Below are 26,831 nucleotides of genomic sequence, written 5' to 3' on the forward strand. Positions count from 1 at the left end.
TAAGACTGGCGAGTTGTTCATCCTTCTACCCAGTCTCCCATTGGAAACGCTCGAGTGAAGACCTTTGAGGGCGTTTCTAGCTTGTGGCCCTCTGAACTGAATTGCCAGAGATTCGCCTATTGATTGGCCTGTGATAGATATCGCTGTCGAGGGCGTTTCGCTTGTGAGATGGTGGTGTTCGTAGTGTGATCTAGTCGATCGCGGCGCCAGGAAGAACCTGACCAGATCGAATAGCCTTCGGCGGATTCCACGGATAGATCCAGAGGTTTTCGAGCCAGACTTGATATTGGTGGCATTGAAACCGTGGTGGCTAGCCTTCTGGTATATTCGGGGTAACAGGGTCTTCTTGCATAGGCTTGCATCCTCGAATCTAGCCAGATCAGCGATTTGTACGCGTTCAACATAGATATACCTGCCTACCTTTGAACGGATCTCAGGATGGCGCTGGATAAACCGTGGTAGCCAGTTGTGTCCGACCTGACTAGGGCCGCCAGACGACTCGCTAACTATCCCAGCGAGAACTCGCACAGTAGGATAGCTAGGCGCGTGTCCTTGAGCCTCCAGATCAAGTATCCATCTCTTTAATAGTTCCTCCTGTATATTCGACAATAACTGCTGTGGTTCGTGGGCGAGCGTGGCCGATTGAGTGCCTCTTAGTCTGCGACTTAACGTGGCGTAGTTGACATCGTTCGCGGCCGCGGCCGCGCGAATCGAGGGATATTTGCGCGTTTGATAGTCTTGAATGGCCTGTTGGATTCTGGCCTCTCGCTTCGAGGTCATTTACGCGTGATGAATCCAACGGACAGAGGTGGATGAGTTGGTTGTTGAAGAACAGGGTGGTTGCAAGACTTGGTGGTGGGACTGACTTCGAGATTTCTGGAAAGGCGATTAATTAGCGAGCGATGATGCCTACAGTGGTTGCATCGCCCACCACGGACAAGGCGTGAGTATAACCTACCCCACCACGCAACGGCATTGCAACGCTGAGTTGTTCATGTCCACAGCATTGAAAACAATCATGGGCTGAAAGATGCTGCCAAACATGGAGTAACCAAGTCCTCATCTGCAGAAGCGGCGTCGTGCTCTGCAACTCTCTCTCCCAATGTCTTCATCGCAGCCCTTTGTTCCATCGTCGCCCATCTCCCGCGCCGGCGCCAGGAAGAAGTCGCGTTTTACATTCAAACATCTCCATCTCCTCAGCCAGTCTTCTACATCTTGTCCCTTGAGATGCATCGCACTGATCGACTACGACGCCTTTTATGCCCAGTGTGAGATGATCAGACTGGGTGTGCCCGAGACCCAACCACTGGCTGTTCAGCAATGGCAGGGTCTCATCGCTATCAACTATCCCGCCCGGGACTTTGGCTTGAATAGGCACGTCACCATCACCGAGGCAAAGACCAAGTGTCCGCAGATTGTGGTCCAGCACGTCGCAACGTGGCGCGAAGGCGACGACAAGTGGGCATACCGGGACGATGCCGCAAAGCACATCCAAACGGACAAGGTATCGCTAGATCCGTATCGTTTGGAGTCCAGGAAGAGTTTGGCCCTTATCAAGGAGATCTTGCCCCCGCCACCGATACAACGCGTCGAGAAAGCTAGCATCGACGAGGTCTTTCTCGACCTGTCCGCCCAGATCCACCAGATCCTGCTGGAAAGGTATCCGGAACTACAACACGCGCCCTACGACGATCCTACCGAGAACCTCCCCTTGCCGCCGTCGACGGCTCTGAACTGGGAGGCGGATGCTCTGGTGGATCTTGATTCCACCGAAACTGAAGACGACGACCCCGACTGGGACGACGTGGTCATGAACATAGGCTCCGAAATCGTCCGGGGCGTGCGCAAGACTATCCGCGAGAGGCTGAAGTACACTTGCTCGGCCGGCATCGCGCGTAACAAGATGATGGCCAAGCTCGGTGCTGGATACAAAAAACCCAACCAGCAGACCATTGTCCGGAACCGGGCGGTCCAACACTTCTTGTCCGGCTTCAAATTCACCAAGATACGCAATCTGGGCGGTAAACTCGGGGACCATGTCGTCGACACGTTCAATATCGACGACGTCACAGATCTATTGAAAATTCCTCTCGAACAACTCAAGGCCAAGCTGGGCGCTGACACGGGGACGTGGCTCTATGGGACCATTCGTGGCGAGGACAACAGCGAAGTCAGTTCGCGTACGCAGATCAAATCAATGCTATCTGCCAAATCCTTCAGACCTTCTATCAATACAACGGAGCAGGCAAATAAATGGCTAACAATCTTTGTAGCAGACATCTATGCTCGCTTGGTCGAGGAAGGCGTGCTCGAGAACAAGAGAAGACCCAAGACCATCACTCTGCATCACCGGCAAGGCGGACAGACGAGGTCAAAACAGCTACCGATCCCAGGAGGCAAGAAGATCGACGAGATGATGCTTTTCGAACTCGCAAAAACCTTGCTTGGACAGGTCATTGTTGATGGGCGAGCCTGGCCGTGCGCAAACCTATCGCTCAGTGTTGGAGGATTCGAAGAGGGTCTGTCAGGTAATAAAGGTATTGATATGTTCCTGCTGAGGGGAGACGAGGCCAGGGCTGCCATGGATGTCCCACACCGAAGTAACACTGCAACACCGGATTTCGACGAAGGGCGGCCTGAGAAGCGGCGAAGGTTGAACGAAGGTCCCCCTAGCATTGCTCGCTTCTTTCCCAAAGGTGAGAGCACCGAGGAAGGCGAAGACGAATCCCCAGCTCATCTCCAAGACGAGGATATGGGCGGAGGAGGCGGCGATGATGAGAAGGACCACCGAGGGAACAGCCATCCCCCACCTCAATTGCACCAACAAGACATCGCCACTTATTTCTGTCAGACGTGCCAGAAATCGATCAATGAAACCGAGCGAGGTGAGCATGAAGACTGGCACTTTGCCAAAGATCTTCAAGCTCAAGATACGCTCTCTGTGACTGGCCCAACGAATAGTCGTCCCCCTGGTCCGCCCAATCCCAAGTCGAAGCGCGGCGCTTCGAGTAGTTCTCGAGGGCGTGGCTCAAAGGTCGAGAAGGGCCAGAGTCGCCTTGCTTTTGGATAGCTAGTGGTGGTCTTTTTGGATGAATGATCCCACCGCCCTGAAAAGATAATGTGATCTTGAAAGGCCTCAAATGCTTTGGTCAGCATACTCCTTGTTGAACGCCCTTCCGATGACCATCCTCCTGATCTCGCTGGTGCCGGCACCGATCTCATATAGTTTCGCATCCCTCAACAACCTCCCAGCCGGGATTTCGTTGACGTAGCCATTCCCGCCCATCAACTGAATCGCGTCCAGCCCGCATTCGCTAGCTCTTTCGGCGGCGTAAAGAATCGCGCCTGCACAGTCCTGCGTACGGATCTCGCCTTCCTCGTCAACCTTCTTCGCCGTGGTGTAGGTATACGCTCTCGCGGCTTGAAGCTTGGTATACATATCTGCCAGTTTGCCCTGGACCAGTTGATTGTGGGCAATGGGGGTGTCGAATTGCTTCCTCTGGTGTGTGTACGGCAGAACCAGGTCCAGGCAGGCCTGCATGATCCCCAACGGTCCCGCGCTGAGGACCAGTCTCTCGAGGTCCAGCCCTTCCATCAGCACCGTGACGCCCTTGTTGACCTCGCCCAGGACGTTCTCCTTGGGCACGAAGACGTTGTCAAAGACGAGTTCGCCGGTGTTGGAGCCGCGCATGCCCAGCTTGTCCAGCTTCCTGGCGACCGAGAAGCCCTCAAAGGCCCTTTCCACGATGAAGGCCGTAATGCCCCTGCTCTTCTTCTCGGGCTCCGTTTTGGCGTACACGACGATGTAGTCCGCCTCGGGCCCGTTGGTGATCCACATCTTGGTCCCGTTCAGGCGGTAGCCCCCGTCCACGGCCTTGGCCGTGGTCTTCATGCTCACGACGTCGCTGCCCGCCGAGTGTTCCGACATAGCCAGCGCGCCCACCTTGTCCCCGCTGATCAGGCCGGGCAGGACCCGTTCCTTTTGCTCCTTGTTCCCGTTCAGCGAGAGCTGGTTCACGCACAGCTGCGAGTGAGCCGCGTAGCTCAGCCCGATGGACCCCGACGCCCGCGAGATCTCCTCCATGATCACACTGTGTGCCTGATACCCCATGCCCAGACCGCCGTACTCCTCGTCGGCCGTCGGGCCCAGGAAGCCGGCCTCGCCCAGCTTCTTCCACATGAAGTGCGGGAAGTCATTTTCTCGGTCCGTCCGTGCGGCCAATTCTTCGGGGATCTCGCGACGGGTGAATTCCTGGACGCGCTCCCGCAGTTCGTACAGGTCTTCGGTGGTGGGAGGGGTGAAGTTGGCAGGATGTTTCGAGGTCGTCGACGCCGCTCGTATCGCGACTCGAGAGGGATTGGGCAGAGGAGCGGTTCGGGAAATACGGACGCCTGAGCGGGCAATTCTTGGGATGAGAGTGGACATCATGACGGCTGATACTTGGGCAAAAGAGAATGAGAAGGAGCGTCTTCCACAGAAACTGGCTGATATAGTGAAATACTGTTGTTTCGTTGAGACAGTCGAGACAATCGAGTGAGCGAGGTCAAGGCTTAAAATTCCCCTGCTCCGCAGTTTGGCAATGCCGCTTCTAACCGTCGCCGTCTCACCGTGTTGCCGAGGGAGGCTTTAGTCGCTGCGGGGACAGTGCGAGAGCATAGCCACGTACGCGGTACTGCCACCGTATTTTCTGCAAATATCTCCGTTGGGCTAATGCTAGTTCACCATCTGCTCTTACAGCGAGATCCAGCCATTGGACAATTGCCCTTGTCTTCAGACTTCAGCGAGTGACATACACTTGAGCAAATTCACCATAGACGTAACCCTCGACCCTAGATCGCCGGGTTCGACTTCTGACATGAATTTCAGCCATTTCTTCATTGACGTCCACGTCAATCTCACGCATACCGGACTTCACAACGTGACGTGATGCCACCAGCACCAGTGAATTGTTACAGAGCCCAAGACTCGAAGATACATAGTAGCCTCTTCGTCAAGGATCTGGTGTGTCTTCTGAATGTAGACCCCATACTCGGTATCGCCGACGCAGCAGCCCTAGGAGTGAAATGCGAGTATCTGCACTTAGACTCTGTACATCGGTGGCTGAATGATCCCGCCAGGAAGTACCGAAGGAGCCGTGGCGCTGGTTGACTTGCCTTGAACCGGAAGACAGACCTCGCTAGGACACACTGTCGTCAGTACAGGCCCATGGGAAAGTGGGAGGTGTTTGCTCACCTGCGATAGCACGGCATTCCGCAGCTGGTACAAGCATGTGCAGAACGAGAAATTCTCTCAATGACTGCTCTTCTGTAGTTGTCACCATCCATCTTGATGATTTCGCCCGCAGGACCTTTGCTGATGACGCCGACAAACTTCCTGAGAATCGGTTAAGATGAGCCATTCCAGAATTCAGTGCGAACGATTACCATTCGTCGGTTGTTGACATGAGAGATATGATCTTGGACATCTCGGCGATCACTCCGGGTCTACAGTGCGCTGGCCGGACAAATTCATAGTCGTTGACACTGTCGTAGAACGGCAGGCCGGGGGGATTGGTGATTCGCCAGAGTTGCTTGTTGTTATCTTTTGTGTAGTAGGACTCGAGCAGAATGAGTCTGCGTTCAGCCATCTTTGCTTGGGATTAGGAATGCGATTAGAAGAGATGAACCGATTTGAAGAGATGAGGTGTTGTCAGCGGCAAAACACTTGAGAAAGGTTCAGAGACCGGCGCAAGTCTGCTGTCGCTTAGAAAAAGCAGGTGACCGCGCCTGCTGTCCTGCCGCGTGCTGCTTGCTCTGCGTGAAAGACAACATAGCCACCTGCAACATCCTCCTTTTCTGCTCGTTCACAACAACAGCTGCAACATTCACACAACACAGAGAGGAGCTGAGGCGATGCCATGGCAACAGATGCGAAGGTCCCCGGGCATCATTATGTGCCTTCACCGGTGTGTTCGCGTCTGCGTCATGTTCTGCGACCTCTTCCTGTCTTACATCAGCTTCAACAGTCCCTGCGCAAGTCTTTTGGATAGACACGAGGGTACAGAGCCCAGTCCGAGCAGTATCATGACGAGAAAGCAAGGCTGCGATGATCGCCCTATGGCTGCAAATCGGTCGCCGATCGAAGGGACAAGAGATGAGGGTGCAAGATCCAAGAATGCCATCCTCTGACACAGTCAATCTGTCGATCTTCGGAACAACTGACGGTGCCAGGGTTTTTCCGATCCGCCCATCTATTATCTCGCTATCGACTGCGGTGCCATCAGTGAGTTGCAGCTGTCTCGCTTTTGACAACTTCCTCTCCTGCCTCTCCTCCACAATGGACTTCAGCAACTCCCATGTTTGCTCGCTTCCTTGTTTCTGGCCTGGTTGTCTTGGACGATGTCATGGCATTATCCCCCACAACACTCTGGGCCTTGCATATCGGTGCCACCAGCGCTGACCGCTTCTCCTTCGTCACCTTCTCACCAGCCACGGCTAGCCTGCTCCCACGTTCTGCGCAGCCGGCCAATCGCGCGGTGAGATAGCGTCATCGTACATATCAAAATGCCACTTTCATCGGGAGTCCTCATCGTACCAGCCGAGCCTCTTCGAGCTAAGCATGTGCGTTTTCTGCACGCTGCCGCTGTGGAACACAAGCTAGCAGGTCTACAAGTACACAATGTGCAAATGATATGGTCAAACGGTTTTGCCACTTAATGTTTTCGCATTATTTGGATCCTTTTCCGGTATCCACACCACATTCTTTGGCCACTGCCATGGCGTTGCCCACTTGATCATGGCGTCAACATGCATCTGTTGCGCCTCTGCAGCCAACCACGCATACGGTTTTGAAGATGCAGAGGATACCAAGGTTGTGATGTCCACCATGTAATTGACACAGAGAGCGCCACGGGATGACATCTATATCCAGGCTCTTGAGACTACAGCTGGTAATTCTGCAGGGCTCTACGTCGAAGGCCTAATGCAGCCACTGGCGCCTCCTACGTATATCCTCAGGCTTTGGAGTCTACTGAACACAATGCTGTTTAGGCAGATATAAGAAGACCTTGACCCCTTTTCATAAAGGTCCCATTCTTCAGGCACACTACCGAGAAAGCCCACCCGATCACAGACTCTCGAAACCATGGCACCCATTGCTATCACTCCTCCACCAGTCGAGCCTAAGCAGGCCCGACCTGGTGTGCAACGCGCCAACACTGCCAACATGGGTACGAAGCGAAAGATCATCTGCTTCTCAGGTATGCCATCGCGTATTGCAAGACTTGACTTGATCTAACAACCGAATCCAGACTTTGACGGCACCATTTTCATGCAAGATACCGGTCACACCCTCTTTGATAACTTCGGTTGTGGTCCGGAAAGAAGGAAGATTTTGGCGCATCAGCTAGAGTCTGGAGAACGGTCATTTCGCGAAATCTCAGACGAGCTGTACGCCTCACTAGATGTCCCTTTCGAGGATGGCTTCGAGGTCATGAAAACTGCCTTGGACATCGACCCTGACTTCCAGACCTTCCACGAGTTCTGCGTCAACAACAACATTCCTTTTAATGTCATCTCGGCCGGCCTAAAGCCTGTGTTGCGGAGGGTCCTCGATCACTTCATCGGAGAGGAGATGAGCAAACACATTGAAATTGTGGCCAATGATGCCAAAATTGCCGGTGATGGTAGCAAATGGGAAGCCGTTTGGAGACATGACACCGAGCTTGGTCACGACAAAGCCCGATCAATAAACGAGTACAGGGCAGCTGCGCAGCTGGAGAGCGAGAATGGCACAATACCGATGATCGTTTTCATTGGTGATGGCGTCTCTGACCTGCCAGCAGCACGTGAAGCCGACGTGCTTTTCGCTCGCCGAGGATTGAGGTTAGAGGAGTACTGCATCGAGCACGGCCTCTCATACATTCCCTTCGACACATTTGCCGACATCCAGCGGGAAGTTATCAAGATCGCCAAGGTCGATGACGAAAAGACACATGGCAAAGGCTTGCCGTCCAACTTCAACCCTCGCGCGAACATGTGGAGAAGGGTTAGCAGCCGGGCTGCAGTGCCTGTGTTCGCCGCACTCAGTCCGCGCAAGGAGGAGAAGGCTTTCTTGTGGCCAGAAACCTTCACCCAGCCAGCCACGGTTCCAAACAAAGAGCAAGCGAAAGCTGCCCTTGCAGCGCCTGTTGCCTAAAGTTGGGTTTGTCGAGCTATAGTTTGGTTTTAAGCTTACTACTTCCTGATCGTTTTTACGGTTTGTTCACATCTATCTTTACAGCGGGAAGCGATGGGTAATGACTGGCTTCGAAAGATTGGTTAGAAACCAGACACAACACAAGAGAAATAGATCTGTGTAGACAGACTGATATCCTGTAGCAGGTCGACATCCGGTGGAATAGAACATTACAAGAAATGTAGCGGAATTGAGTGAGAAATGTCTTCCACAAAAGAAACCCGCTTCTTGACGACTCGACATTTTCCGCCTTCGCCAACCCAGCCAATGGCCGCTACAAGCCGCTCTCTTCCCACAACCAGGCAAAATCTCGATATACCTACGTCCTCTATCCACGCGCCTATTCCGACTTAACTATCAACATCATCAAATGAGAAACAGCGCTGCTGCTTCTGCCGCCGCTCAGCCGTCCGTGCCCGCGTCCTTCGCGGCAAAAAAGTCGCAGATCCTCGCGCACCTCGACCAACCCGCAGGCGAGTACACAGACAATTCCCCCAAGGGGACGGTGGACGCGCAGATCCGCGATCTGATCGACGAGATCAATCAGTATGAGGGGCTCGTGACGACGAGCAGTTGCGCGGGCAGGGTCGCTGTGTTTGTCGAGGGCCCGAGAGCGGGCGGGCGAGGTGACGGCGCGAGGAAGCGCGGAGGGGCCGCTCAGGACGGTCAGGGTGGTCAGGATGGTGAAGATGCCGCGGAGCCGTGGGATTTACAGGACAGAGATGGAGAGCGAGAGCGAGAGGGGGGAACAGATGGTTTGAGCGTAGGGGCTACCGGCAAGGGAAGAGGAGAGAAGACGACGACCTCGACCTCGACCTCGACGTCGCCTGGTGGCAAAGGTGGAGGGCGCTGGCTCTACGTCTCGCATGATCCTATCCCCATGCCCGCGTCCGCGTCCACCGCCAGCGCCGGCGTCAAGAATACGTCCGAAGCAACGAAATCAGCACAGGCGCCGGAGCAAGAGTACTTTTCCACGCTGTTCCGCCTGGGCGACCCGTCGTCGTCGTCCCTATCCCCGTCCCCTCTGACACTCTCATTCCATCCTCCACCGTCTCGAACCTCGTCGCCACTCACATTCTCCGCGCCGCAGCCGCCCCAGCTGATCCACCTGTCCTTCTCGCCACTGATCCTGCACATCCACTGCGCGACCCTCCGCCACGCGCGCCCTCTGCTGGCAGCGGCGGTGAACGCCGGCTTCCGGGAGAGCGGGGTGCAGAGTCTTCGGGCGCTGGACGATGCCGAGCACGGGGTGATGGTTGCCGTGAGGACGGCGGGGCTGGCCTTTGAGACCCTCGTGGGCGTGGCGCGCACACCACCGCCACCACCACCGGACCCATCCCCCTCGTCACCCTCCGATGGTGGTGGTGGTGAGCAGCGCCGGGTGCTGATTGACACGGGAGAATCCCACCGCCAAGGTCAAGGCGAGGGAGCAACGCACAGGGTCGTAAGCGAGGAGTACCTCGCCCTGTGCGCCGGGGTGGTCAACGAGCGGTTCGCGTGGAACGACGAGCGCAGGGAACGGTTTCGGCGCGAGCTGAAGAGGGCGATGGAGCGGGACGGACTGGGGTTTGGGACGGCAGGCAAGGAGGAAGAACCCGAGACGCGATCACTTGCGTGGGAAGATAAAGATGAACGAAGGAGGCGGAAACGAGAGGAGGGGCTCGAGAGGCAGAGGCTCAGAAAGGCAGATGCGGCGAGGAGCGAGGCGAGGCAAGCAAATGAGCTGGAGGCGCTGGATCAGGATCAGGATCAGGATCAGGATCAGGATCAGGATCAGGATCAGGATCTCACAGCGCTCGGCTTTGATTGATTGATGCGTAAATTCTTCAGCTACACATCTCCTCTGGGCTTCATCAAAGACACAACCGTACGGCAACTCTAAAGCTTCTGACCTCTGGCAAGGAACGGCCTCCTCTTCGCTTCCCCCCTAATCAGCACCTCGTCGTCCATCTTCACGACCGCAAAGGCCGTCAGTCCGGCGTTCGCGAAATAGCGCTTCAGCTCCTCCTCGCTGAACCCAGCGTGGGCCACTGTGTGCGCGACACCCTGCTTCGCGGGATCCGGACTCTCCTCCATGGCGTGCGTGACAAAGTCGAGGATCAGAAAGACTCCGCCCGGCCGCAGCCGCTCCACCAGCCGTTGCGTGGCAAGCTGGATGTCTTGGAAATGGTGGAAGCCGAGGCCCACGGCCACGAGGTCGAAGTTGAAGAATTCGGGAGCCGAGAGGTGCGGCGGAGACGGGTCCTTGGGGTCAAGAAGGTTGCCGACGACGGCGCGGGCGGTCAGCGTCTCGTCGAGTCGGTCGTCCAGTCCGGCCGCTCCGTCCGCGGATGAAGAGGTGGTGACAGTGCTGGGACGGTCGGGATTAAAACGCACGTTGTAGGCCTTGACCATGTTCTCGCTCAGGTCGATACCCACGTATTCCGTTGCACGAGCTCCGAGGGCATGCGTGATGGTTCCTGGTCCACAGGCGTAGTCCAGGACGCGAACCTGTCGTTTAGAGTCGGATGCAGGTGATGGGGTCTCGAAGGTGGTTGAGGGGTCGACGAAGTCCACGCCAATCCAGTTGACGTGCTGGTGAATGAACGCCGTCACCTTATTGAGGAGATCTCGTTGCCACGGTTCCGATGTGTATCGCGAGGCGAAGTCACTGTTGATCAAACGAGTCAGCTTTGCGTTGGTAGTGGAAGCTGTCCTGACAAGCAGGCTATATCACCTGGTGGCGAGGCTGTGCAAAATAGTGTAACAATGCAGTTGACGTACTTCCAGTGTGTACGGTTTAGTTCAGTGAACGCCTCATTGTCCGGATGGTGGCTATGAGTTGCGCCATGGCCATGGGGTTGGTGGTGGTGATGATGGTGAGAGCCTTCGGCCATTGTAGCGATGAGCTCGACTTGCGAAGATCTGATAGAACGGGAGTCTAGAGTGGTAGAACGCTTGACGTTCGACAGTGCAGCGCTCCCACGACAACTTTATAGGACTAAAGTTGTTCAAAATGTATCCGATGGTGCAACAAAGCGCACAAGGCTGAGACTGAGATTGACCGGAGAGTTTCTCTGGTCACGGAGACATATCGGCGCCAAACCGTGAGTACGTCCCTGGTGAATGCACGTCGAAACTACTTGGGTCGATATGTGAATGACTTGCTAAGGGGGAACTGTTGTCCAAATTTCCAGGAAAAGGTACGAACTGGGCTCGGAAAGAGTTGGCAGCGTCAGGCACAGTGGTTGAACAGTGCTTAGGATGTGGTCGCTGGATCAGGACATAAAAGTCGCCGAGGGACGTGCTCCAATCCTGTGGAATATCCTCTTCACAGGGCCGATGCTTGAGACGCTTGAAATCCTGCTGAGATGGGTCCAACCTTGAAGACTGCGGAGGTCGACGTACAAGACAATGGTGCGGATATTAAGCAGAGGGACAGACTGACCACTCCGCTCTCAGAAGGGGCGCATACCCAGGCAACCAGGCAGCCAGGTACGTCTTTCCACCTAAAGAAGGGTTCAAAGCTGGATTCGTTCTCAATTGGTCCGGTGTATCTCTCGGGAGGAGTCAGGCTTGGTGAGATGGGAACAGGCATCAACAACGACGAAACGCCCATCAAACAGTTCTAGAAACAAGCTCTGTAAATCCCTATGACGTCCATAAAGCTTCAAAGCGGGTCGCTGTTTCTATTCCTCCGCATTTCTTAGCTCTTTCAACGGGTTTCACTTTAACACATACAATCTCAAAAATTGCTGGAAAACTCGATAAAATGAAGCCGTCGACGATCATACAGTCTTGCGGCGACGTTCACGCCTTTGTGGCGCAGTGGTAACGCGTCGCACTTGTACTGCTAAAATTGCAATCAATGCGAAGATCACAAGTTCAATTCTTGTCGGAGGCATGTGAAGCTTTTTTTTGTTCTTTTCTTTCGTAGTGAGTCTTCACCCGAGCTTTCAGACCATTCCTCTTTTTGCATTGACTCTAGCTCTAGGTCCGCCAAAGTGCCGATCTGTCTGTTCAACCGCAAAAGTAGAATACAATAAAGAACCCTCAGGAGAAAGGGGAGAAACCCCTGTAATACGATCTGACCCATACCTCGTAGACTTTACTTAGCTCGGGCTCTAGATCTACTCGGTATATCTATGTACCTAAGATAAAGATCGATAATACAACTAGATTATAAAGAAAAGAGTAGTAAGAGTAGGAGTAAGAAGTAAGAGAAACTAGTACCGGCGGATCTGGACCTAGTAATTTATAGATATACGCCTTTCCGCGGAATATCGCTAAGTATACTCTTGTTAGGGATCCCTCCCAAACACAACAAACTGGCCAAGTAAGGGCTCCAAGGTCGCACAACATATAAGGGGGCATGCTACGCGCACCCTACTCAAACCCCCTTCCAGGCTTTAAGTCTCTGTACATAGGGCTAGAGCTATCAATACTAGGCGTCATCACTTCTATTAACCTGCCTATCCATCGCTTCCCTTACAGATACGTGCCTAAAGCCGCGTAGATTCTCGGCCGCGAGAATATACGACACGAGGACTTCGTCGCTAGCCGATCTAGCCCGGTACTAGGCGATTATTAGCGCGTTATAGAGGGAGAGCACACCTCACGGGTATTGGGGCTAAATCTATCTAGTCCGATAGAGGGACCGACAACGGAGAGTTGGGTTTGTGATGGTGATGTGGTCTTGAGGAGCGAATCTTGTCTTGGATAGTTGTACTGGCACATCAGTCTTTTCCCCTTTGCCGGATCTCCTTGGTCTGCCCAAATCCCACCCAACAATGCCGGCTCGGAAATCAGGGGCATCGAAAAGGGCAACTCCCGCCTCCCGAAAATCCCACAAGCGTCAATTATCCCAAGTCACTCCATTGGCGTCGCCTGGGAGCAGGACTTCGAAGAGGTTGAAGGAGTCTGCCGAGAAGGGTCAAAGTCGCGGCAAGGCCACTCCCACGAAAAGCAAGTACTTTCAGGAGCCAGACAGCGAGGATGACGACGACCTGGACACCATGGAGGACGAGGACGAGGACGAAGAGTCGGGCTATGAAGACCACGACGCATCCGGAACAGATCAGCCCTCGACCGAGGAGCCTGACACAGAAGACGACGACGACGACGACGACGACGACGACTCTGACGAGCAGACCAAAAGGAAGAGAAAGCCGGTGAGCAAGAATAGGAGTGGCATCGTCGGCGGCGTCCAGGCCGTGGCCAATGCGGTGCTGGAAAAGGGCAAAGAACTCTGGAGACCCGGAGTGAAGACGGGCTTGGGACCGGGCAAGCAGGTCTTCATCGAGAAACCCAAACCCAGAGGTGATGGAGGCATCAAGTATGTTGCTGAGAAGATCCATCCGAATACAATGGCTTTCTTGAAAGATTTGAAGGCGAACAATGACAGAGAATGGCTGAAGAGTAGGTCGTCCCGTTGCTCGGTGCTTCTTGCGCTGTTTCTGGCACTATACCAGTGCGCGTGCACAGATCCAACCTCACCAATACTGACATCGAGTTGTACAGTGCACGAAGTTGACTACAGAGTCTCTTGGAAGGACTGGGAAGGTTTTGTAGAAACCTTGACCGAGAGGATTACAGAGATTGATGAAACCATCCCTGAGTTGCCGCCAAAGGACCTGGTTCGTGCAGAGAGCAAGGCATTTTGCTATTCCTCACTCTAACCCATCTGATATCAGGTCTTCAGAATCTATCGAGACATCCGATTCTCTTCTGATCCCACTCCTTACAAAGTATGTTCTCCTCCGACCCGCTTCTGAGGTACAATATCCACGTTACTGACTCTTTCCCAAGCCTCACTTCGCTGCTGCATGGTAAAGGCTTCCGGTTGTCTGCATCTGTGTCTTGTGTTGACCGCCATCAGGTCTCGAACGGGCCGTAAAGGACCGTATGCATGTTACTATGTACAAATTCAGCCTGGAGGCAGAAGTTTCGTTGGTATGACACACCCCCATTGTCAAACCGTCCACAAAACACTCAACGTGACAGGTTCTGGTTTGTGGATGCCAGAGTCCCAACCACTGGCCCTCCTGAGAGCGAATATCGACCGCAAACCGACGAAACTGAGAAGGGTCCTCTCGGAGACTCAATTGCGGAAAGAGGTTTTGGGTATCGCGTCGAACGACGAGAAGAAGGCCATCAAGGCCTTTGCCGACCAGAACAAGGAAAATGCGCTGAAGACAAAGCCGAAGGTATGTTTTTCATCTTGTTTTTGTATAAAATGCGCCCGTGCACACACGAGAAAGGGGGGACAGCGACTCGTGAGGGTCTGCTCAACCGCTGCTCCCAAGTTAGCGACATCAAAGACCTGCATGCAAAGTAATACCATGGTAAACCCTGCGAAGATGAAAGCACAGACGTGCTTGAGCGACGAAATTGTAGACTGGAGGTACCTGCTTGAGCCGCCGTTCATCGACTCAACATCACAGTCTGCTTGACGCGTCTGCAGCATCCCTGGATGCCCCCTGAGGCCACGGCTCGCATTCTCGACCGCAGTCAATGCATGCAGCTAGGGCTAAACACGCTGGCCAGGGGCCTGAGGATGCAGCCTCCGGGACCCTCGCGCAGCTGAGGCCAGTGATGCATGTGCGCACAATCTTAACAAATGAACATGCGTTGCGGTCGCAATTTGAGCCCAAAAGAACTAAAGATGGGAGCTGCCGGGCTTCTGGAGCGGAAGGGCCTACAATTGCCCCTCCTGGCAACCATATTTCCCGGGTCCTTCCATGTTGGCGGCAGGGTGCGCGCAATTCTCATCACCACTGCAGCCACCCTCGCTGCCCAAGGAGTCACTCCTGCATGGGCTGCAGCTGGAGTCCCAAGTGTCGGTGCTGAACATTGCATGATCTAGACTGGGCTGACGCTTTGTCTTGACAGGGCTACGAAGCAGACAACCCAAATATCGAACTCCTTCGGCTGCGAAATTTCACCCTAGGGAAGAGAATCCCAGACGAAAAGGTGATGGGGGAGCAGGGACTGCAGACCATCATCGAGTTAATTCGCGTCATGGTACCTTTTGTGAGTCCACCTCTTTGCCTCCCATTCGTGCGCGTCGTGAACCTGGGCTGCCTGCGGGATGCTACTCATGAGGAAATTCTGCCACGACTGGCACTGCGACTGGACAGGGCTTCTGCGTAGACTTTGCAATTGTTTGGGTGCCCAATCATACGTCAATCACCTCCGGCTCAAGACAATCAACAGGCATGGCGAGATGCCCGGGCCGCCGTGAGCCCAGGCGGTACCTACATGGTCTTGCGCTGCTCCCCACCTGAGCCGTTGGGCACAAACTCTGAGTTTCTTTGACCAGAACACCTACAGAGAGAGATCTTTTTGCTGACTTTCGGCACAAATAGGTCACATACCTCAATAGTGTCGTAATGCCAGACGATGACGAATCTAGCAACGATGAGGCAACTGAGTGAGGAGGCAGTAGGATGGAGGTTGATCATGCGAATCCTCGCCACATTCTTTCGGACAAAGGTTTGTGGTGGAGGCAAGGACTTGGGAGTCCGCGGCCTTTGTGTGAATTGTAGAGTGGCTCATGCATGGACACAACTCTGAAGAAGTTCAACGCCCTGTAACATCTGATCACTTGCCTTTTGCTCCATCCAGAATTCCTCTGTGACATTCAGGTCTCTCACCAGGAATGAGCAGCACAACCAATAGCGGAATGATGGATGTTCGTAGCCGCCCAGTGCCTCGAGGGCCAATATCATTGGGCAGCGACATCCTCCACGCCTGTTTCTATACGGCAGTGGTCGCATCTGGACTGCTGTCGCCTCGGGTCAAATGGTGACATTGTTGTGGTAGCAGAAGCCCACAAAGGGCAGCTTGCCCCGTACGCTGGAGTAAAACGTGGTGGTGGCGGTCACTCTGACGTGGCAAGGGAGTGACTGGGGACTTGGGTCTTCGAGTATTAGTTCGATGCTTTCCGTATCGGACTTGGTGGCTATTGTGCTGTCTCAGGTCTTCAGCTGAGCAGTCCACTTTTTGCCTGTGGGCGCGGCCAGTCATGGCTGGACAGAGCGGGGACCGGTGACGGGGGGCGTTGGGCCAGATCAAGCATGAGAGGACAAATTGCTGCTGGCTCCCCTGGACAGAAGATGGAGTGGTGGGTGAGTAGTGGGAGTAATTTTCTGACTGTCAGGAGGAGAAATGGCGGTGGGCTGGTCGAGAGGTGGACCAGGCGTACCAGTCGCAGGCGAGCGACTCCATCTCTTTTCCGCCGTGTCAAGAGCCGAGCCGCTGCGTCAAACCAAAGTCATGTGAAGGGCTTCGGGCGTCGCAAATGTCCAGCTGTCAGACCGAACGCGAGACCATTCGAACGAATACCAGACGGGTACAGGACGGATACAGAACGTACCAAGACCCTCCAGCAAAACCTTCCAGCCTCTCGACTCTGGCTTCGAGCCTGCGCACCAGGTACTTCCCCAACTCGAATGACCGCCGACTTCCCACCCTCGGCCAGCGAGATCAATATTGGTGACTTTTCGGATGGACTGACAAGATTCCGGTCTTCTCACTCACTCAATCGTCTCTTTTCATGCAGTTGTCCAAAGCTTACGCATGAATTTCAGGAAGGATGTCCATCCACTTGCCACATCGTTCCGAGGGGAGCCCGTAGGCGAAAAGAGCAAAAGAATACCAGTGACACCCCCAACAAGGACAAGAGAAGGGAACGAAAAGGAAATTAACCGCACCAGGCCGGGGTGGTCGACTTCTTTACGTGGGACGATCAGGGCTTGACCGCCCGGGGCCCTCATCGAGCCATCGACGGGTCAGGCGGGCAGACGCATGAAGTTGCTTGCAATCTGGTTTGCCTACGCTGCTGGCACGATGGCAGGGTTGAAGGCGGCCCGTCTGCGAATGCGTTCCGATTGCTCGGCTACGCCAACTCCTCGCTCTACCCTTGCAGGCGTGCGTGTCTCCTGCATCCTCCATTCGCTTCCAGCACGTCGGTTGCACCACCGAGGGAGCGCCCGCAGCTCTTGCAGGGCGATTCATCCAACCTTGGGGACCCGGGACCGTCCAAAGGCGCCAGCAAGCTCTCATCGGGACCAACCCCCGTTGATCGACCACTGGTGCATAGCAGAGAAACTACCGAGTACTTTCTTACTGAGTTTTTCACTTGTTGTCCTGCTCGGCCGCACGCCAGGCATTCCTTGTTTTGCTGGGCAGGTTGGTCCTCGACACCGTTCGAGTCTGGACCCATTCACCTTGGTGGGGACTGTCGCTCTTCGTGGCACCGTCTCGCTGGCTGGAAGCCAGTCAGTTCAGCTGTAGCCTTCAAAAGCGAAGGTCCCGTCCAAACCTCCGAGGGACAATATCGTGACCTCTATCCGGAGTGTCCCTCTACCTCCTGCGTGATCTCTTCGGTACGACAAGCAGATCATCAATCCTCTCCAATAAACTAATCTTTTTGCTTCGATAATGGCATTTCGATATCGTGGGACTTGCCAGGTTCGAGTACTGGAAGATTTATTTGATCTTGTCTCAAACTAAAAGCGACTCTCAGGGTGATGGACTTGAGGTGAGACCAGCTCGACGCATGCATAGTCTTCAGGTACGCCGGCACCCTGCCGTCGACCCAGCAGTCCAAATGGAGAATTTGTTTGCAGAGAGATAAGCAAAGCTGCGGCGTCGATCCGAAACATTGCATGATCTGTCGCAGAGGAGGGAAAATTGGGAGGCTTTTCAGCAAGGGCGGGCCCTAGGGCAGAGCCGAGCCTGGTGGCCTTCGCCTTCGCCCTTGGGCCTTGAGACGCCCCCTGTCGCGTTTCGATTTTACTCGGTATTGTGCGCCCTCCGTGCCGCTCCAGCGCTTTCCTTCCGCGCTCACCGGCCACCAATCTTGGACGCTAATGCTGTTTATCTGGAATTTGGATCTACTCTCCACCGGCCTGCTTCATGACCTGGGGAAGCCTAGTTCGCCAACGGTCTCTCTTTTGGTGCTACGTCACCGCATAGTCTGTCGCACTATTCCAACAGCGTCATGCACGCATGGAAAAGAATTGAACTTGCTGGACTTTGCTTTCAGGGCTTCGCTAAGTCAGAAGCGAGGTCAGCAGCGACACACGGATCCCCGGGCTTACCCTCTGCAGCTCAACCGGTGTAGCCTTGGTCCCCAGTATCGAATGATGAGTCGTAACTGGACCAGTAGGTCGCAGGATGCTGGACTCTTCATTCGCCCTTGCCTTAAGCACCACCACCACTAGGGTTACGCTCGCTATACTATTGCGATGGAGGGAGCCCGTCGAGCGCACAATGGAGGCCAGAAGGTGAGGAGGGTCCGGACCATTACGGCAAGGGAGCAGGCACACAACGACACATTGCTAGATCAACCACTTAGCATATACCCAACGAGTCCCTAGTCATGCATCATGCAGCAATACACAGCCTGGACAAGGTCAGATGATCAGATGACAGGAAGCTGCGTGATTTAGTTGCTGCCCACAAATCCTCCGTCAAGATATTTTTGAATATGGCTGGGAGACTCAAGCGGCGGGTAGCGCCGTCAATCACACCGCTTTATTGGAGAAGAATCGAGATGCACTCTCAGGCCCGTCTGGTATGGTCCTTTACTCTAGCCGTAATGGCACGCCGGGTACCTCCCAAGTTTAGTCTGGGCAAACCGAAGGGCCAAACCAGATACACGTTGATAGTTTAAGAATCCCGTCACGGATTTGGTGTCACCCGAGAACCCCTTGGAGCAAACATTGGACGGGGCAAGGCAGCGGAAAGCAGCCAACCGGACGAGACTCGACTAGGATCGGAGGGTGATGCAAATCCCCAAAGATGCATGCTTTGGGGTGTTGTCATATTCTACCCGTTGACTTTAATGTTGCACAGCAGGCGGCATCTTCGATGCCTTCCACAGTGCGCATGCTAGACGAAAGTTTGTCGCCGCAGTTGGAATCCTTTTCCTCAGATCCTCCAACCTCAACCGAATCCCCAAAGTCGAGGGTTTTTCTCAGGCCTGTGGTACGTACCTAGGTACCCAAGGAATCTCGTCCTCTGTTGGGCGGTCAAGGACCTAGAACTCCGAGCACGCACTCGCACACAGCTAAGGTTTGCTCCTAGCCCCTACAAATGGACGGACTATGGGGGTTTGGATATATTTCTTCTGAGAATGGGGAGCGTTGGGTGATACGGGAGAGTCCGTCACAACCCCGTACGATACTAGCCGATACGTCAAACGAAGTTGTCCGGGACAAGGCCAGTACCGTCTTCTCAGCAGGTCGGCTGGCCGCTCCCAGGGAAAGGGGATGTGCATCGTGCATGGGGCTGGCACTGCACTTACGCCTGCATCGACGGCGCCTAGCATAGGCGTGCTCTAGTCTCCCTTAACTTCCCTTCTGCATTGCATGATGCTGCATGCTTCCTGGAGGGGCCGCTCCTCGAATTACGAAAATCTAGGGTTGAAAGGGTGCTGTCCGCCTGGCCATGTATGGTCCGTCGCCTGGTATTAGGGCCTTGTCCAACACACGAAGCCACGAGTCAGCGTCTGCTGGAATGCTGGTCCAGCAAGGATTGTAGCAGACCGGGTTCAACTCTGATTGCAAAAAGGGAGACGGGAGCTTCTGCAGCGATTCGCAGCCGGGGCAAAGCTTTGTCTCGTTCCAGCATCAGCATCAAGGCGAGAAGCAACGGCCCGATCGACAGATAAGAGGGTTCGATAGACCTGGTCCGTCGAAAGATTAGAACATCGATCTTCCACTTTTCTGTTACATCCAGAGTCCTTTTCCCAGGCTCTTTGTTTCTTTGTATGGAGGTGCTTCTCCTGGGCTCCATATCCCTCTGACCACAAATATCAACCGGAGGACCACCACCACCCCCCTCCCCCCTCCACACCCAGACCTCGTATTCACGCCCTTACTGTCTCCCGGCTGCTGATCCGCACACGAACCCATCTGACGCAGCACCCAGCTTTGCTCACCCACACCTCGTTGTCTTCCCTTTGAGTCTGGAGTGGCCTTTGTCGAGGGCTTGCCTTTGCCAGCTCGCACGGCGTCAAACGGTAATTGTCGGGTTTTGCGCATGTTTTTCCCCTCCCAGGGAACCATCCTCTCCACAAAAAGAATTTCACATCACGAGTCGAACCTTTTTCGACCTGCGGCGAACGACTCGGATTACTACAACCTCCACAACCCAAGGGCCACCCAGGATTTACAGTTTGGTGGCCACGCGCAGCAAGTCATCCAAAAGAACTCATGCGAACCAATCGAGCCATCTAATCGATTGTTGTATTGCAAGCTCTCGGATGCCCCTCAGCCACGAGTCTGAGACTAGCGAGTGAGTCGAGTGATCACAGCGGCCAATTATTCATCGCGGCTGGTTGCGGCAACCCTATCCCTGCCCTGAAATCCCTCCCATCCCACCAACGCCTGGGAACCTCTCAAGAACTTACTCACCCCCAAGAGAGGGGACCCCGTCGCTGGATCCCAGCGAGAGGCACGTACCTAGCGGCGTCACCATCGCACTTGGTCACGGCGGAGGTCATCCTTAGCCTGACGCATCTGGCATATGTTGACGGGGTCGACGGAACAGCCCTCCCATCTCCAGCGAACGAGACCAAGGTTACAGGCTTTCCCGGCCCTTCCTGCCCTTCCTGCCCTTTTTTCCCCTCTGTTCTGACAAGCTGACTGGCATTTGGCCTCGCTTGGCTCCCAACTTTCCACGGCTGTGACTTGCGGAACCAGCCTCTGGTCAGGGTATTCTGGGAGTCCATCTCTTCCTCCCTCCTCTTTTTTTTTTTGCCGCCCGCATCTGCATCTGTCCCCGTCCGCACCATTGCGCTCGCCATCATCCGAGGAGTGGAGCCTGCATTGGCGGCCGGTGACGAGCGCTGCAGAACATCGAGGGGGCGTTCGTCTTATTCGACTTCCAGCTGCGACTGGCTGACGCTCTGTCCAATAAAGACCGACAAGGGCTTGATATCTTGTGGAACATTCGGATCGAACTCGCCGTAACGCACAAACTGCAACCCTCCCCCAAGCGTGCCTTTGCTGCAACAAATCCTGCAGAACAGATTTCATTTATCTCGGATCAGTGCTAGTAGGTTGCTGTCAAGCTTGCTAGCGAGAGCCGATCGATTTGGTGACGGCGAGGCCAACACAATATTCAGGCGGACGTTACTCACCCCATCCCACTCCACCTAGAGCGCTAATAGCCGTGTGTGCAACAAAGCAAGGAGAGAGGGGAGGGGCAAAGCAGCAAGGCATCCCGAAAGGTGTAACCCCGCCATACGCAGGACGCCCGTCACCTGGAAGTTGACAGGTCACACCAGCAGGAAGGGAGGTTTCCGTCTTTGTCTCTTTTCGGCCTGGCAAGCCCACCTTGGACTGCATTTTTGCAAGGTATATTTCAGTCCCTCCACAAGCACCGAGACCAGTGGCCGGAGTTCCCCTTGCAGCAGTTTGCAGCAACTTTTAACCTTCAACTCTCGACATCACCTACGGATCTATCTTGGACAAAGTCCGCCCAAAAACCACTGGGAACTGGCGGGGAAGCCCTCAGCTCCCAAGGTTGCGCACCCAGCACACACCCACTCCCGCATCCAACCAGCGATTTCCGTCAGGCAGCCGAACAGGCCGAGCCACAAGGCACTTGCCGAGCACCAGGTCAGGTTCCCAAAACTGCGGGAGGGCCAGGAGGCTCGGATTACGAGCAGCGGCGCTACTTGTCACTACCCACGCCGACCATTTTTTTGAAAAGGTGGCAGCAGACCCAGCCCAAGGATCGTGAGAGGACCACGGGCCACCCACCCACCCCAAAGCCTAACTAGCCGGGCTCCATCCCAAGGAACCCCACCTGGCGCCTGGCAGCTGATGATCCCTGTCCTGGAGCGCTAGTAGCCTCAATACCGCTTCTCCGGACCGCCTCCTTGGGTCATTCCCTTAGTGCCCTTTGGCCTTGGGGTGCCCTTTAGGGGCTTCCAGAAAATCGACAGGCAGCGCCCACCAGGCCTACATACATTTACCTTGGCTGCTCTCCCGCCCGAAGCCCTAGTTCCCATCCCAAAATCTCTCCCTCCTTCGGTTGTGCCTGCAGCGGTCGAGAGCCTATAGCGCCGGCTTGCCACTCTGTTCCAAGCAGCCCTTGGAGCCCTTGGGACACCACTCTCCACCCCCATCACATCCACCACGTCTCCAATCATTCTTCATCAACCGCCTCTTCCTTCCCAGCATCGTCATCTCAGCTCGTCACGTCCTCACCGACCTGTCCACTCTCACAACGTCTCTCACCCTTTCTCACCTCTTCTCACCATCTCTTGGATCGCCTTCCTTTCGACGGCCTCTGACGCAGCCCTTCCGTCCGAACGCCCGCCCGCCTGTCTGCGAACACCTGATCCTCTTTTTTGGCCCAGGGCCCCGACTACTTCGTACCATCTCACAAAGTTTTTTTTGCGTTGCCCGTACGCCTTCTAAGCAACTTAATACCTCAGCCCGGTCACCTCGCACACCCTTGCAGGAACTCATCCCTCTATTTACTTCTTCCCCCCCTTCCCTTCGCAGTGCAGTGCTTGCGACTGCGCCCGCGCCCGACAACCAAACCCTCCCTCCCGCCGTTCGACCTCGAGCTGGTTCTGAGGTCGACGTCTTCATCCCCTTTGGATTCCTCGTACGCTCTGCGAGCAAAGTCTCTCTGTTTGCTTTCCATCGACGCCTCGACGGTCCTCTCCTTGCCCGTTTTCCGTTAGCCTCGGTTGTTTCCTGGTCTGCGTCAACCCCCTTCGCTGGACCTGTGTCACCCACCCACGATCTTTGGATACCTCATGGCGGCGCAAATGGCGGATCCCCGGGATGCTCAACGTCCTCAGTACCCTCCTCCGGATGATCCAATCCAGAGTGGCTACTATTCACAACAGTCTCCTCAGCGTCCTGCCGCGAGAGACGACCGCAGCCCATATCCTCCCCCAGAACCAGTGAGGCAGCAGTATCCGGACCCAAGGGCAGCTCATCCATATCCTCCTCCCCAGGCATGGCCAGGTCAGCATGGTGCTTATCCTCATTATCCAGTAAGTCGCCCGTTTCAAGTCGAGTCAATACATCCAGATGACAGTTACAAAAAAAGGATCCTGCGCATCCAGCATATGCATATCCTCCGAGGCCTGAGATGGGACAACCCCCACCACCCATGCAACCGGATGCGTACCGCCTTCCCCCAATGTATGCGCATCCCCACGCAGGGTACTATGCTTCTCCCTACCCTCCGCCTGCTCCTGCTGCTGCACCACGACAACGTACGGCTATAGCCTGCAAATATTGCCGGAAGAGAAAGGTACGCATGATATCCATCCCCCACCACGGCGGAGGCAGTCGAAGAGTGTCGAAGAGTGTACACTAACGTCCAGAATAGATTCGGTGCTCAGGCTATGACAGTTCTCCCGATGGCCGTTGTCAAAACTGCGTGCGGTTCAACCAGCAGTGCCTGTTCCATCCCGTCTCATCGCAAGCTGCTTTTGTTCCCGCCAACGCAGTGTATGGACCCAATGCTGCGCGGGCACCCATTGCTGGTCAGGGTGATGGCCGAGCTGGCCAAAATGGACACCACTATCCTCGGGAAGGCGACCAGCCGCCAATGCTCTATGGTGCCCACGGTCAACCTCTAGGACCCGCAGGACCTCATGGACAACCCCAGTACAGCTATCCCCCGCCACCACCCCATGGTTATCCCCCTGCGCCTTATCCCTACTCGTACCCTCCTGCTGGACCACCGTATGACGCACATGGGCAGGCTCAAGCTGCTCAGCATGATGGACGTGTCAGTCTCAAACGTCCCCCTCCTGATGATGACCCCCACAATGAGAATTCTCATGCGTCCCAGTCTCCCCATCCCAGCTCGCGTGCGCGCAATAGTACATATGACTCGCGCCAAAACAGCAGTGGCAGCTATGATTATGCGGATCATACGAGCGGCGCGCCCACCTCGCCCGCTACGTCGACCATGAGCTATCAGTCCTTTCCTCAACAGCAGGCTCGCTGTCCCAACGGCAACCAGTTTCAGAAGGGCAACGTGTCACCGTCCGGTCTCACACCACAATCGGCGCAAAGCTACAACTCTCCCCGTCAGGCGCCAGCCTACGATGACGGGAGGACTCCGCCCCCCAATCAACCCGGCTCGGCAGGGTCCTCGACAAACGGCAGAAGTGGCATGAAGGTGCACGAGATGATTGAGCATACCCGGACTACAGCTCCGGACCTACGGGGCAAGAACGATAACGACATGTTGAGCAAGCTCGACGGCAAGAAATAGCGAAAGTTCGCTCGTGCACTGGCGCCCTTCTCGACCTCTCCTCAAAGACCCTGCTTACCCCTCGACAAGAATCCAGCAGAGGCTGCTCTCCTCCCCAGGAGCTGGCTCGTGGAGCACTCTCATCATCAAATGTTATCAACTCGACGTGCATGTGTGCATGCATGCGTGCACATTTGCTTTCAGGGCGTTGTCGCGTCTCGGCGACATCATGGATGGACTACATGACTTTTTCTTGTTTTCAAAAGGATACACAACCTGGGGCAACCCAAATCTCTTTATTTTCATCATTATCGGTCTTTACTGGAATTTCGCCAGTGAATCGGACGAAAAGGGCTAAAATGGGATAAGATAAACCATTGGGTGGCTGTTTGATCAAGTTCTCTTTCTCTCGGAAGACCGCAAAGCTGTTTACGACGTTTTTGCCCGATGGTCCTCGGCTATCAGAGCCCGATTCACCGCTTTGCGAATGTTGAACGAAATGCACACTTGGGTGGCTATCTGAATTGTTTGTTTTTTCTGTTTCGAATGCACTACTGTACCTGGGAAGGCTGTCTGAATCCTTTTTGTTGTTTTTCACGCAGAAAAGAAACCAAACGCGGCGTTGCAATCTTGTGTACTCATAGTACCAGTTACCACCTTCTCGGGTCATTGGGCAGCGGTTCTGTTTTGTTTGAAGCTGTTCCATCTCAAGCTCTCCCATCAATACGGGATTCTCAACGGATTTTATGAGATCAAACGAGGGTGGAAAGAGTGGGCGGCAGAACAAAGCCACTGGCTGAAGGCGCGAGATGGGCGTTTGGAGATACTGGAGTTGTTAATGGGGCGAAGACAAGAGGCGAGAACAATCTCGTTGGAGCTTGGGCTCTCCGCGAAGCGGCCGCAACGACTGGCGCCACGACACCCAACACCGGCAGCCAGAGGGAGATGTTCGAGCTCGGCGGGATTCTTGCTCTGCCGGCACCTTGGGAAAAGGAGGGGATGGATCAATGGAGGCTTGTTCGAGCTTGTCTGCTAGTTTCTGAATGCGTACAACCTTTATTTAGTTTCTGGTGCCATGAGTGTATTTTTGTCAGCGCGTAATCTGTTGGAGTCGTACGCCCTCATATGATAGACCGTTTCTCATCGTCATAAGATCTGCCCAATCGCATTTCTCGCAGCGCTGATCTGGTTTGCTTTCTTCACGGTCAGCTGGAGCCAATCCCCAACGGAGACTCGCTCCCGCCACAAGGCGTCTGAAACCGTGACGCTCGATGGCTGCCTGAGCTGGGCTGAATGGCGAGGCGGGGATGGCAAAAGGACACCGGACGCGCCGTTGCTCCCGTCGCTTCTCACCCACGAGGACGAGTAGAGATGGCAGAGGCGCGACATTGGCGGAGCGAACCACATGCACGACATTTTGTTTTGTTTTTCTCCTTGAAACCTTTTTTTTTTCTTTTTTCCTTTTTACCCGTTTTCCGAAGTTTCCGCGTTCCACGGGAGGGAGGGAGGGAGGGAGGCGGTATGCGCATGCGATGCAATGGATATGCAGGGCTGGGGCGGGACGAGAACTTTTGGCCGCAGGCTGGCCGCAGACTGGCCGCATGGCCGCATGGCCGCCCGCGCGGTGCCTCCCGCCGCCTTCCTGCTGCCCTGCATTTGCATTTGCATTTTGCCCTGCCAAGTTTGGGGGGGGGGGGGGGATTTGAACCCAGATTAAGAGGTAGAGCGCGGGGTGGTGGAGGAGGAGGGGGGCGAGTCGTCCGCCCGGAGTCCCGAATAAAAGGGCAATGATGAAAAGTGAGAGAGAGGAAACAAAATGATCGGGCGTGGTTGGTGGTTGGTGATGGTGGTGGTGGTGTGTGGCGGGAGGTTGATGCGCTGGCACCATACAAGAACAAGAGCTAGCAGCCGAAACATGGGAACATCAAATCATTAATGCTGATGACGATGACAAGTGACGGGTGCCAATACGGCTTTTACCTGCAGAGATACCTGGCTCATAGATAGCTTGTGGCCTATACTGTAGCTTAGCTGGCCTAGGGACCTACCTCCCTTAGGGTTACTGTGTACCTACGAGGTACTACTACTCCGGGCACCTATGCCGCACATGGCCACCAGGCCTGGCACAAGGCTGACATATCAACCCCGAGGTACACACTGCACCCCCTTCAACGACGAGAAAGACAACACCAAGGACCTCGATAAGAGAACCCTTCATCTCTGCTGAAGATCGTTGAGCTATCGCTATTGCTATTGCGTGTCATTGCTATTGAAGCCCTGCACCACCCTTGATTGCCCCCCAGCTGGAGGAAGGAGTCAGTCAACTCGGCCACTCTTTGCACAGCGCCATGCCAACTTCTCTTCTCTCTCTGTGTTGTTGTGTGCAATG

At 54.8% G+C, this 26,831-nt stretch overlaps 9 protein-coding genes and 1 non-coding gene across 11 annotated transcripts; 7 read left to right on the plus strand and 3 right to left on the minus strand.

Moving 5' to 3' along the window:
* Positions 1-972: 972 nt before the first annotated feature.
* PV07_06707 (uncharacterized protein) lies at positions 973-3,070 on the plus strand (the record flags this gene model as incomplete). The annotated part of the gene is made up of 1 exon (XM_016393716.1): positions 973-3,070. Exon 1 carries the CDS (start codon positions 1,103-1,105, stop codon positions 3,068-3,070), a length of 1,968 nt encoding a protein of 655 aa, XP_016247135.1. The 5' UTR covers positions 973-1,102.
* Positions 1,893-4,522, minus strand: PV07_06708 (uncharacterized protein). Its single transcript, XM_016393717.1, has one exon. It carries the CDS (start codon positions 4,427-4,429, stop codon positions 3,137-3,139), a length of 1,293 nt encoding a protein of 430 aa, XP_016247136.1. The 5' UTR covers positions 4,430-4,522; the 3' UTR covers positions 1,893-3,136.
* Positions 4,523-4,625: 103 nt separating this feature from the next.
* PV07_06709 (uncharacterized protein) lies at positions 4,626-6,360 on the minus strand. The gene is made up of 3 exons (XM_016393718.1): positions 5,425-6,360; positions 5,234-5,374; positions 4,626-5,177 (listed from the first exon to the last, which is right to left on the minus strand). The coding sequence occupies exons 1-3, from the start codon at positions 5,625-5,627 to the stop codon at positions 5,081-5,083; spliced, it is 441 nt and encodes a 146-aa protein (XP_016247137.1). The 5' UTR covers positions 5,628-6,360; the 3' UTR covers positions 4,626-5,080.
* Positions 6,361-6,824: 464 nt separating this feature from the next.
* On the plus strand, positions 6,825-8,469 carry PV07_06710 (uncharacterized protein). Its single transcript, XM_016393719.1, has 2 exons — positions 6,825-7,238; positions 7,290-8,469. The coding sequence occupies exons 1-2, from the start codon at positions 7,124-7,126 to the stop codon at positions 8,174-8,176; spliced, it is 1,002 nt and encodes a 333-aa protein (XP_016247138.1). The 5' UTR covers positions 6,825-7,123; the 3' UTR covers positions 8,177-8,469.
* Positions 8,470-8,572: 103 nt separating this feature from the next.
* Positions 8,573-10,460, plus strand: PV07_06711 (uncharacterized protein). Its single transcript, XM_016393720.1, has one exon. It carries the CDS (start codon positions 8,586-8,588, stop codon positions 10,023-10,025), a length of 1,440 nt encoding a protein of 479 aa, XP_016247139.1. The 5' UTR covers positions 8,573-8,585; the 3' UTR covers positions 10,026-10,460.
* PV07_06712 (uncharacterized protein) lies at positions 10,009-11,799 on the minus strand. The gene is made up of 2 exons (XM_016393721.1): positions 10,979-11,799; positions 10,009-10,865 (listed from the first exon to the last, which is right to left on the minus strand). Exons 1-2 carry the CDS (start codon positions 11,089-11,091, stop codon positions 10,094-10,096), a joined length of 885 nt encoding a protein of 294 aa, XP_016247140.1. The 5' UTR covers positions 11,092-11,799; the 3' UTR covers positions 10,009-10,093.
* A 209-nt stretch (positions 11,800-12,008) lies between these two features.
* PV07_06713 lies at positions 12,009-12,098 on the plus strand. Its single transcript has one exon. It is a non-coding gene; the product is annotated as a tRNA-Thr (tRNA).
* A 500-nt stretch (positions 12,099-12,598) lies between these two features.
* Positions 12,599-15,847, plus strand: PV07_06714 (uncharacterized protein). Its single transcript, XM_016393722.1, has 8 exons — positions 12,599-13,612; positions 13,715-13,830; positions 13,888-13,941; positions 14,003-14,022; positions 14,073-14,146; positions 14,198-14,400; positions 15,086-15,226; positions 15,562-15,847. The coding sequence occupies exons 1-8, from the start codon at positions 12,985-12,987 to the stop codon at positions 15,628-15,630; spliced, it is 1,305 nt and encodes a 434-aa protein (XP_016247141.1). The 5' UTR covers positions 12,599-12,984; the 3' UTR covers positions 15,631-15,847.
* Positions 15,848-16,321: 474 nt separating this feature from the next.
* PV07_06715 (uncharacterized protein) lies at positions 16,322-18,977 on the plus strand. The gene is made up of 2 exons (XM_016393723.1): positions 16,322-16,630; positions 16,786-18,977. The coding sequence occupies exon 2, from the start codon at positions 17,003-17,005 to the stop codon at positions 17,489-17,491; it is 489 nt and encodes a 162-aa protein (XP_016247142.1). The 5' UTR covers positions 16,322-16,630; positions 16,786-17,002; the 3' UTR covers positions 17,492-18,977.
* A 949-nt stretch (positions 18,978-19,926) lies between these two features.
* Positions 19,927-25,602, plus strand: PV07_06716. 2 transcript variants are annotated; one of them, XM_016393725.1, is made up of 4 exons: positions 19,927-23,225; positions 23,282-23,488; positions 23,567-23,971; positions 24,035-25,602. In XM_016393725.1, the coding sequence occupies exons 1-4, from the start codon at positions 22,983-22,985 to the stop codon at positions 24,461-24,463; spliced, it is 1,284 nt and encodes a 427-aa protein (XP_016247144.1). In that variant the 5' UTR covers positions 19,927-22,982; the 3' UTR covers positions 24,464-25,602. The 2 variants fall into 2 exon arrangements, with proteins under 2 accessions (XP_016247144.1, XP_016247143.1); XM_016393724.1 differs by having other exon boundaries at positions 23,567-25,602.
* The last annotated feature ends 1,229 nt before the right edge of the window (positions 25,603-26,831 follow it).

The sequence above is a fragment of the Cladophialophora immunda genome (genome assembly GCF_000835495.1).
Source record: "Cladophialophora immunda strain CBS 83496 unplaced genomic scaffold supercont1.4, whole genome shotgun sequence".
NCBI classification, from domain to species: Eukaryota; Fungi; Ascomycota; class Eurotiomycetes; order Chaetothyriales; family Herpotrichiellaceae; genus Cladophialophora; species Cladophialophora immunda.

What these genes read in the sequence shown, in the direction of transcription:
- PV07_06708 (XM_016393717.1), bottom strand. Translation starts at nt 4,429, where the DNA reads ATGATGTCCACTCTCATCCCAAGAATTGCCCGCTCAGGCGTCCGTATT.
- PV07_06709 (XM_016393718.1), bottom strand. Translation starts at nt 5,627, where the DNA reads ATGGCTGAACGCAGACTCATTCTGCTCGAGTCCTACTACACAAAAGAT. An exon ending in ATGTCAACAACCGACGAATG is followed by an intron (nt 5,375 to 5,424) that starts GTAATCGTTCGC and finishes ACCGATTCTCAG; the next exon opens with GAAGTTTGTCGGCGTCATCA. An exon ending in GGAATGCCGTGCTATCGCAG is followed by an intron (nt 5,178 to 5,233) that starts GTGAGCAAACAC and finishes AGTGTGTCCTAG; the next exon opens with CGAGGTCTGTCTTCCGGTTC.
- PV07_06710 (XM_016393719.1), top strand. Translation starts at nt 7,124, where the DNA reads ATGGCACCCATTGCTATCACTCCTCCACCAGTCGAGCCTAAGCAGGCC. An exon ending in AAAGATCATCTGCTTCTCAG is followed by an intron (nt 7,239 to 7,289) that starts GTATGCCATCGC and finishes AACCGAATCCAG; the next exon opens with ACTTTGACGGCACCATTTTC.
- PV07_06711 (XM_016393720.1), top strand. Translation starts at nt 8,586, where the DNA reads ATGAGAAACAGCGCTGCTGCTTCTGCCGCCGCTCAGCCGTCCGTGCCC.
- PV07_06712 (XM_016393721.1), bottom strand. Translation starts at nt 11,091, where the DNA reads ATGGCCGAAGGCTCTCACCATCATCACCACCACCAACCCCATGGCCAT. An exon ending in CTAAACCGTACACACTGGAA is followed by an intron (nt 10,866 to 10,978) that starts GTACGTCAACTG and finishes TTTGATCAACAG; the next exon opens with TGACTTCGCCTCGCGATACA.
- PV07_06714 (XM_016393722.1), top strand. Translation starts at nt 12,985, where the DNA reads ATGCCGGCTCGGAAATCAGGGGCATCGAAAAGGGCAACTCCCGCCTCC. An exon ending in TGACAGAGAATGGCTGAAGA is followed by an intron (nt 13,613 to 13,714) that starts GTAGGTCGTCCC and finishes CGAGTTGTACAG; the next exon opens with TGCACGAAGTTGACTACAGA. An exon ending in AGTTGCCGCCAAAGGACCTG is followed by an intron (nt 13,831 to 13,887) that starts GTTCGTGCAGAG and finishes ATCTGATATCAG; the next exon opens with GTCTTCAGAATCTATCGAGA.
- PV07_06715 (XM_016393723.1), top strand. Translation starts at nt 17,003, where the DNA reads ATGAAGTTGCTTGCAATCTGGTTTGCCTACGCTGCTGGCACGATGGCA.
- PV07_06716 (XM_016393724.1), top strand. Translation starts at nt 22,983, where the DNA reads ATGGCGGCGCAAATGGCGGATCCCCGGGATGCTCAACGTCCTCAGTAC. An exon ending in GTGCTTATCCTCATTATCCA is followed by an intron (nt 23,226 to 23,281) that starts GTAAGTCGCCCG and finishes TTACAAAAAAAG; the next exon opens with GATCCTGCGCATCCAGCATA. An exon ending in AATATTGCCGGAAGAGAAAG is followed by an intron (nt 23,489 to 23,566) that starts GTACGCATGATA and finishes CGTCCAGAATAG; the next exon opens with ATTCGGTGCTCAGGCTATGA.